General features: G+C 35.5%; 1 protein-coding gene across 1 annotated transcript; it reads left to right on the top strand.

Annotated features, from left to right (window-relative positions):
- The first annotated feature begins 547 nt into the window (after window positions 1–547).
- On the top strand, window positions 548–9,990 carry LOC125654743 (60S ribosomal protein L18a-like). Its single transcript, XM_048884783.2, has 5 exons — window positions 548–646; window positions 986–1,165; window positions 4,941–5,070; window positions 8,389–8,498; window positions 9,838–9,990. Exons 1-5 carry the CDS (start codon window positions 629–631, stop codon window positions 9,928–9,930), a joined length of 531 nt encoding a protein of 176 aa, XP_048740740.1. The 5' UTR covers window positions 548–628; the 3' UTR covers window positions 9,931–9,990.
- Window positions 9,991–10,192: the final 202 nt, after the last annotated feature.

Below are 10,192 nucleotides of genomic sequence, written 5' to 3'. Positions count from 1 at the left end.
TGTTTTATTTCAAAATGTACGGATCATATAAAGAATTAGAATATTAGAATTAGAATATTTATTCAACCAAAACAGAGAGTTAGCCATCACATCTATATCAATGCATAATAAACACACAAAACACATATTCATATAGTACAAGCATAGTAACTTTATATGTTGCAGTAATCAACTTGCATCTTATACATGCACATAACTATAGTGTACATGCACATAACTATAGTTATAATGAATTATATAAATAAAATCATCCACCAAAACCCGCCTTTTTCGAGGTTTTAAAAAAGGTGTATCATGTGTACATTAAAAAAAGTTTAAAAAACTTTTTTTAATGTACACATGATACACCTTTTTTAAAACCTCGAAAAAGGCGGGTTTTGGTGGATGATTTTATTTATATAATTTATTATTCGGACACAAATCATGCAAAACTTCAATTTATTATTCGGGAACAAATAATACAAAACTTCAATATCTGACAACCGAGCCCCTGTGGTCTATACAAGCTATCTACACTTCACGTGCCCCCAAATAACTAGATCCGCACTCTGTTTTGTGCTTCCGGTTTTGGTTCCGCGAGATTTAGCGAGAAGAAACGTGAATTGCCCTTTTCCTCGTGTCCACCATAATGAAAGCTCGTGGAGATGTAATATATCATATTAAATTTTATGTTTATTGTCTTGTATTCTCTATTTTGATATGATTTGGTGAATAGGATGTATTAATAGGATAGGGATATTTCTAGAATCTGATATTTAATCGTTAGAAAACGAAGATAAATTTAAAAAAAGCCTTCCATATTTGGGAAGGGGGGATGCCATGTGGGAAGTGTTGATTGGAATACGCCGGTGTATACTGTATAAGCGATTCAGACTTAAATCAAAGATTAGACAATCAACTATTGATTATGAATTTATTCAGATTAGTTATAGTATTGAGATGAGAATGGAATATTATGTAAAGATGTCGATGTTGTTTGTAACAGTTGAAGGAGTACCAAGTGGTCGGGCGGATGATGCCCCGTCCCAGGGATCGCATGCCTGCGCTGTATCAGATGAAGATTTTTGCCCCGGACCAGTGTACAGCTAAGTCCAGGTTTTGGTACTTCGTGTCACAGCTGAAGAAAATGAAGAAGACCCAGGGCGAGATCCTGCAGTGTAGAGAGGTAAGGGTGGAATTAATCCGAGATTCCTCTGACTCTTACCCCCGCTTTTATATTTGGCATGTGCGGGGGAGAGTCAGAGCGGACTCCATATTGAAAAGTGGGAATTCAGCGACACCAGCTGGTGTCGCTGCTTTACCTACCTCTTACAACTTTATTTCGCGGACCCATCTTCCAAGACGCGAGGATTCAGTTATCGGAAGATTATTCTACAAATACATCATGATTAATACGATGCTATCGCCGTTTAAACGGCCCTAACACGACAAATAGAGCATCACTTGAATTAGGTCGCCGCCTCGCCATTTGATTTCTTTGCGCATGACGTCAGCACATGTAAACACAAAATTCCATCATTTAAACGTCGATAGCATCGTATTAATCATGATGTATTTGTAGAATAATCTTCCGATAACTGAATCCTCGCGTCTTGGAAGATGGGTCCGCGAAATAAAGTTGTAAGAGGTAGGTAAAGCAGCGACACCAGCTGGTGTCGCTGAATTCCCACTTTTCAATATGGAGTCCGCTCTGACTCTCCCCCGCACATGTCAAATATAAAAGCGGGGGTAAGAGTCAGAGGAATCTCGGATTAGGGTGGAATTTGTGGATGATCAACAAAGTTTTAGAATTCTAATGATGGACACTTTAGTAAATCTATCTCTTTAACATGTTTAGATAATGAAATTCACTGTGACTTCTTACCTGTCCGAAAGAATATTTCACTGAGTGACAAAAACCTTCGGATCAACAGTTTTCTAAAACTGAAGCAGTGAAGACTCGTGAACTTGTTGCTCTCAGATCCTGGTGCACACCCAGTGACTTTTAAAGACCCATTTTAGGTCCGAATATCGGCCCTTTCCCCTCCAAAAAATTCCCAATGTTGAAAATCCATTGACACCCATTGTTTCTAAAACTAGACCTTGTTATCAATGTTCCAGTTATGTGCTAAATTTAAAGATAAACATTGGCGTACACACCACAGACTTGTATTTAGCTCACTGCTTGCTTATAGTTCATTGTAATTTGTTTCATAATGGCAGTTATGTCACAGTATGTTGCCTATAGTAAACATATTAGATGAATTTTCATTTCACCTGCCAAATTAAACTTCAACCACCATGAGATCCCTCGTCCAGCTGTATCTATCGGCTTGAAGAACGAGTATTATGGTGGACATCTGCTGATTTTAGAAGCGTAGATTTATTAAGTAGTACTTGCATGTAGAGTCGGGGTTCAGAAAGATGAGTGAATGAGTAAGAGTTCAGATTGGCTCGTGGTTTGTCGATGTCAGAATGTCGTTGAAAAGTGTACATTTGAAGATTTCTTTATTCAACTTCCAGCTCACTTTTCCTATTTTGAAATAGTTATTATTTGTTTGTAGCATTTGTTAATACATTTTTTGTGGAAGGAATAAAACCCAAGAATGAAAAACATGACACATTTACACAGTTTCGCGAAAAACTTTAGAGCACTGGTTCATAGGGCTTGTAGGAATGGAAGCTTACTAGACCAGAGTTCTTGAAATTTCTTTTGAAGTGTCGGACATTTGGTCTGACACTGTTAGAAATAGTGTCAGCCCAAACAAAATTTTGTCAGTCCAGATAAAAATGCATCGCTTTTGTGGTTTTCATAAATTTTATTTAAAATCAACTACATGTGTAATTGTATTCAATCTCCATCTCAGCCATAAGTTTATAAATTATCTTTTCATACCCTTTCTCATCTTCCCTACACTCTGAATGAATCTTCCTCACTTTCACTATCAGAGTCACTTTCTTGCTCTATTTCTCTCACCCTCCACTTCTCTCTCATCCTCCATTTTTCTCTCTATCCTGTATATTCTTCTCAACCTCTTTCTCATCTTCCTCTGCAATCGTTGTAACAACTTTTTCTCTCACTTTTGCCCGGGTGTAGCTGGTCTTTCGTCAGTTTCGACTTTGAGCAGATTGTGTCACCAAGCAGTAGGTAAAACCGCTGCAAACAAAAGCCATTGTCTCCCAGATTGCCAGGCGGAGATACAGTCAGTTAATCTTCTCGTAGTTCCTCACAACTGATTCCTCACGTTTACGTTTCAATGTGTTGCCAGATTTAGCATCGGTTTGAAAATTTATGAGCCACATGGCCGCCATTTTCCCCGGTAATAAACGGACTTCGATCCCGATCTTATATCGGCCATCAGGACCGACAATTAAGTAACTTGTGTCGGACATTTACTACTTTTATCAGATAATCCGACATTACCAACACTTTTCAAGAACTCTGCTAGACTGAACATAAATTTACTGGTCCAAAGCAAACAATGACATTAATTATTGTTTTCTATCATTGATAATTCATGTATTTCTTCATTTACATGTACTGTTTACTGGTAGCTCTCAATTTCTGTCTGATAAACCCATAACAGCAAATTCTTGGATGAGTGAAAATATCTTTAGAGCCGGCTTACTCTGGACTCCATCCCTTACCCTGTCTGTCAAAATGTTTGAGTATTTTTTCTGCTAGGAAAATTTGTACAGATGCATAATTTCAAGTTTTTGACCTGTAAAGTCTGTTGTCTCATCACATGTAAGTTACTTTCTTGTTATCTTGAATATAATCCCGTGAATTTTTTGCAATGTGCATCACAGAACTTTATGAAAGTTGCTGCTTTTTGTAATTGTGATATGTAAAACCTTTCACAACTCTTTAATAAAAAAAAAGGGGGGGGAGCAGGGCTTAAAATTAACATATGCCCGTCAGTCTGTGACTGGTTACAAGTCTGGCGGACTGACTGATGTTTGTTTTAGTCAGTCCGATGGAACTGGTCAAATTTCTAAATTGTCATTTTGAAAAATAATTATGGAGTCTTAAACACACATTTGGCATTCCTCTGTAGATATCAGACGGACCAGATTAGTAAATAGAAATCTCACATAAGTGTTACAATATTGTCTGAGGCATATCAAGTTAAATTCCGTTATTTTATTTCGAGAACATGAACGAAATGTTTGGTAATTTCTTAAAACCTCTGGTAGACTGGTAAATTTTTCTGCGGACTGGTTGAAATTATACCCTATCAGTCCAGCTGGATTAGTTAGTTTCAAGCCCTGAGGAGTGTGTAGGTTTAAATTGAATTAGAATTGGACATTTCACCGACAAACTTGCAGTCCCTAAGGTTTTGTTCACTGCACCAGGTACAGTAGATGAGATAATTCTCGCAATGTACTAATGCTCTCTTGAGTTACCTCTCTTCTGTTTATATTTCCGCTTAGAAACTTCACTTTTCTTCAGCTTCTTGATTTTAGTGATGGTTGGACGATCAGATTTAGCTGTTTTCTTGATATTAGTGATGGTCGGATGATTAGATCATTTCAAATTGCCGATCATTTCACTAGAAGTGTGCTTCAGAATTTTTTTGAAATTGAGAAGCAATGCACAAGTCCAACGGCCCTGTGGTTTTATATTTTAAGAAAAAGAAAATTTAAAACTTCTACATGCACAGTGCGTGGACTAGGGCGAGTGGTGAGGGTCACTTGGTTGTCTTGCAGGAAATGTGGTGGTCAAGGGATTGTCTTTTTCACCCAAGGAGTGTTTGATACTTAAAGTTTTTCATGGTAGATTGGACAATTCAGTTATTGAATTGTAAATACTAGTGTGCTATGAACAGATATTGAATTGCTATTAGTATGCTATGAACAGTTATTGACTTGTAAGTACTAGTATGCTATGAACTTGTTGGACCTGCTGAATTTTGACCAGTGTAATCAAATTTATGAAATTTCTAATGGAAAATTTTCAGATGTACGAGAAGCACCCCCTAGTGATCAAGAATATTGGCATCTGGTTGAGATATGTGTCTCGTAGTGGCATCCACAACATGTACCGTGAATATCGTGACCTGACTTCTGCCGGCGCTGTCACACAATGCTGTAAGTACATACTACTGTCAGGAGGTCAACCTCTTAGTACACACCATCAGGAGGTCAACCTCTTAGTACACACTGTCAGGAGGTCAACCTCTTAATACATACCGTCAGGAGGTCAACCTCTTAGTACACACTGTCAGGAGGTCAACCTCTTAGTACACACTGTCAGGAGGCCAACCTCTTAGTACACACTGTCAGGAGGTCAACCTCTTAGTATATACTGTCAGGAGGTCAACCTCTTACTGTGAAAAATTCTCCCAGTGATTCAGCTATACTTACATCAAAAATATGGATATTATGGAGTTGAGACACCTGTAAGATTCTGCTCTCCTTTAGATTTTGTAGAATGAGGATTTTCCTCGTTTCCCAGAAAACCTCAGCAGTAAAAATAAACAGATGTACATATCTACTCATCGCATATAAGTATAACATCACAGTTGCTGAGGCAGGTCATCAGGCGGCCCTGTATTTCCTGTAATCCCTGTGTATTTGACAACCCCCTATTTTACTTACATTTTGTCTGAAAATGGCATTTTCTCTTTATTAGCCCTTTAAATTCCAATAAATTTGATGAAAATTGTATCGCTTGGGTTCGAATTTACTATTAAAGAGTAAACGTATAGAACTCTAAATATAAGGTACCCAAGTTCGTCAATGTAAAAACAATAAACCAAATGATATAAAATTCTACTCTGTATTTTAATATATTCATCCATCTACAGTACTTCCAAAGTTCATTCGAAATTCCTTATACTGCCAAAGATATGCAAAAAGTGAATTTGGAAAAATGTCTATTATTTTTTGATCAGATTTTAGCTGGGCCCTGGTACTATATAACTAAACAGAATGTTTGAGCATTATAACAAGCTATAACAGAGAATGTGCAGCATTATATATCATTTTTAAGTTAAATGTCTTACCCCAATTCATAAACTGAAGTCCATAGTAGCTCCAAGTGACTGAAAATTGTAAAATCATCTGCACTTTCACTTATCACAGCCATTTTGATTTGCCAATAAAAGTCATTGTTATGAATGGTCAAACACCTGTGTTAATGTGGTTTGGATAAAACTAGAAATTTGTATGTTTATAAAGACTTGTTATTAGCAATATTTATGTAGTAAAATGAATTAATATTTATAAAAATTATTATTTCAATCTCTAAATCCTTTTTGGGTAATTAGTTTCACCTTAAGGTAGGTCCCTAGTCCTGGACCTACTTGTGATTTCTCAAAAATTTGAGTTTAAATACTTAGATTGTTCATTTGAGGGTATGATAAAAACAAAAAACTGGGGGGTTGTCAGTATAATTAGTAAATTATGGTATTTTTATTACGTGTACCCCCATTTGTCAAACGACAATATCAGAATTCATTGAAGAAGTCCTGGAATATGTCCATAAAATTTTGTTTGAGGTATGATGCTGCAATTTTTTCCCTCAAATATGACATAAATATGTCTAACTAAATAATTAAAAGTGAAATTTTAACAGTTTCATGTTTTTTAATAATGGTGATACGAAATTGAACTCAATACAGGCCCTCGGCAGTCAAAAATACGGCACTGCAACACCACTAATATGAATATTAAAAATTTGACTTGTGATTTTTCCTTCAAAGTCACATATTATGTTCATATATGAATGCTTGTTAAAATACATTTAAAAAATCTGCCCTTTCTCAGCATAATATTTTCCCAGCATTTCAATTTATATTTACATTTTTTGGCCAAAATAGCCATTTTGAAGATGATTTTCACATAATAGAAGATAACAAATATATACCAACATAACAAATATATAACAAGTGCAGAATTGTTTTATTTAATTCCACAAGTGCATTATTGCATATTATGATATTTTTTTTTAAGAACAAGGTACGATTGTATACATGAAAAGGCCCAAAAAATTTCTCTCTATAAAATGTGTCTGGAATTAACCTTAATCAGCGTTTTAAGAAAGTAAAATATATGCCAGGTATACTATGTCAACAAAATCATTATGGTATTCCTAATTGGATGGCATTATGACATCATGAATAAGACATTTCCCGCCTTTTTTTTTTCAAAATAAGCCTGAAAACTGCCAAATATCATACACGTTTATTATTGCTCAGGAAAAGATGTGCGCATTTGTCGAGCAAAATGAAAATGATATATATTGTGTATTATTTTAAGATGAAAAACATACTTGAATATGAATTTGCTCGACGCATGCGCTGTATGTTTTCTGAAAGGAAAACCCCCTGAATTTGTGGCTATTTTTATTGAAAATGGCATTTCTGCAGTTTTATGCCAACTTCTAGCTCTCATCATATGACACAAATCATTTTGCTGATCAAACTGAGCGGATTTTGGGTTTGCTAATCTATTCCTTATTTCAATGTCAGGGTTTAAGCTCCAAGTGAAATCATCGATATTTTGGGCCAAATTACTTTAGAAACTGTACCTACTCCTTTACAGATCTATAATTTTAACATGTAATACCCCTGTATATCAATTTAAAAAATATGTACCTCTGGTTTTATGTGTGAATTAGATGACAAAAAATGGAAAGAAGATTGGAGCCATAGTCTACTCAAATATAAGTGATTGAGTGTCATTGTATTCATTTTACTAAATTAAAAAACATCCAGGTAAATGTAAAAATAACGTTTGATAATGATAGTACGTGAACCAATACCGGAGTTCGATCCGGACATGACGTCACGCTACTAGACCCCTACTTTAAGACTCAAATATTAATTTTGGGTAGTATAAATAATTCAGTATCGTACATAAATTATGCTAATAACAGGTCTTTTATTTGCAATGATATACAGCTATTTATATATCTATTTTCACCCAAATCATGTTAACACCGGTGCTGGACATTTTATGGTAATGAAGTCCATTTGCTTAGTTAGTGGTACCGGTCAAAATGGTTGTGATAAATGCCTACAGGGGTAGAGGTTAAAAGATTGGGGTCAGTATGATAAAAAAAAAAATCATTTCACAACCCTTGGGACTGTTGATGCCTTAGCTAATACTCAGGTGACTGATAAGGCCTCAGGGTCTCTTGTTTAAGGTGGCCTTGAAATGTCCCATTTCCTTGGAACTCTTGCTAAGTTGTCACAGAAACAAGATGGAATAGCAATTATGCTTAACCTTTGTGGGATTGGTATTGTGACATCAACAGCATTGCTTAGTGTGGCATCGTGATGTCATTACGAATTATTGTTAAACAAACCACACCATATTTTTCAGTTTTTGATAGAGAAATTTTGTTGGAATGTTAAAATGATGTCTTTGTGTATTGATGTAATTTTCTGATGTGTTTTGTAGACCGTGACATGGGAGCTCGTCACAGAGCAAGAGCATCAACGATTCAGATCATCAGAGTCGAAGAAGTGGCAGCCTCTAAGACACGCCGACCAAATGTGAAGCAGTTCCACGTAAGTGTTTTATTTGTTAACATGAAGCTGTTCTGTGTTGTGAACTTATCAATTTGAGTTTCTTCAGTTGTCTGTAAAAAAAAAAAAAAAAAAAAAAAAAAAAAAAAAAAAAAAAATTCACTTCTCATCAAGAAGCACATTGGGGTGAGATCAAAAGATCAATGTCGGATAAAAATCTAAATTCAAATAGTTGGGGGGGGGGGGGGGATAAATTATCCGTTAAGTTTCTGACATCTATTACACTTAGTGGAAAAAGAAAAAAAGACAAGCGACTGTTAAAAGCCACATAATATTACGTTTTGATGAAAATTTAATAGTTTTAATGTACACTTTCATTTGTGAATAAACCATAGAAAAGGTATGCAGAGTGTTATTTATAATCGTATGTTTTACTTGTTAATTGATTAGGTTCAATAATCATATTTAGTTTTAAAGGGAGACAAGGGAGGGGGGGGGGGGGGGTCTTGTTCAGAACTATGTGAATTTAGTTTTGATCTCACCCCTTTGCCATTTTCCATCAAACTGCATAAAACATCCTTTCATAAAGCATTTTTTAAGTTGGTTATTTCTCCAACAAGGAGGTGATAAAGAATTTGTGAAAATAGGATGTGGTGTTTTAAATTTTCTCCTCATGAACCACTAAGCAAGGAAAGACAAAACTTCTCTGTATAAGGAAAAATCGAGTTCAAACCACAGCGAGCAGGACAACATCTGGGGTATGAATTAGTGCGTCGTAGGAATTCATAGGAAATGTTGTCGAAATAATATGGAAGGTAGTCTTACTCTGTGTAAAAGTAATCAACTTTGGAGTCAAGGTGGGGGGATGATTTAGTAGAAAATTGTTTGCAAGAACTGCTACGGTCCATTATAGAGGAATAAAGCATCTTAGAAATCTGATATGGAGGGGAAGTGGAGGATAAATGTACCATGATATTTGAAATTAGACTTTTAAATTTTCCTTTTGTTAAAAAATGCAGTTTTAATATAAAGTAATCTGGAAAAAAATTAAAACCTGAGCTCGACTCAACCTTATGATCAACAGATCAACTACAGACATGTAATCCTACTGAGCTAATCCGGATAGGCAATTGTGTTTAAAAAGAAACACATGTATTGCTGATATTTATATTTGCATTCAAGTCGGCCATTGTGACAATGCTATTCCTCCTCAAAAGTTTCCTAGATTGATATAATTGATGTTTAAAAGTCTTGGAAGGATAAGATAGAAATTCTTATTTCTTTTTTCACAATTCTTATTTCTTTTTTCACAATTCTTAAGCTGATGAGGAATCTGTAGATAGAGCTGGTAAAGTAGTCGTGTTTTATTTTTTATTTACAGAACAGCAAGATTCGTTTCCCCCTGACACACAGATTGAACAGGAGACTGCACAAGCCCAGGTTTACAACATCTCGACCCCACTTAACGTTCTAAAGCCGGGATGTTATAGAGACAGTGCTGTACATGTAAATAAAAGGGAAAAAATCCACAAAATATGTTTCCATTATTCATTGGGTTACCATGGTTACTATCTTGTTTTACACAGAAAAAATGCTTTGCTGAAGTTTGAATAAATGCTATCTGGCCATCTAGCCAAAGAAACCAGCAGAGATACATATACACATGTACAGAAGCTGTACAGGGTCTGTCTTATTTCATGGAGAATCCAGATTTAAATAAAGGTTTTCAGTTTGTG

This window comes from Ostrea edulis, chromosome 7 (assembly GCF_947568905.1).
Source record: "Ostrea edulis chromosome 7, xbOstEdul1.1, whole genome shotgun sequence".
NCBI classification, from domain to species: Eukaryota; Metazoa; Mollusca; class Bivalvia; order Ostreida; family Ostreidae; genus Ostrea; species Ostrea edulis.
The sequence above is the reverse complement of the archived record's forward strand: the minus strand, read 5'-3'. Positions and strand labels throughout refer to the sequence as shown.

What these genes read in the sequence shown, in the direction of transcription:
- LOC125654743 (XM_048884783.2), top strand. An exon ending in AGATCCTGCAGTGTAGAGAG is followed by an intron (nt 1,166 to 4,940) that starts GTAAGGGTGGAA and finishes GAAAATTTTCAG; the next exon opens with ATGTACGAGAAGCACCCCCT. An exon ending in CAAATGTGAAGCAGTTCCAC is followed by an intron (nt 8,499 to 9,837) that starts GTAAGTGTTTTA and finishes TTTTATTTACAG; the next exon opens with AACAGCAAGATTCGTTTCCC.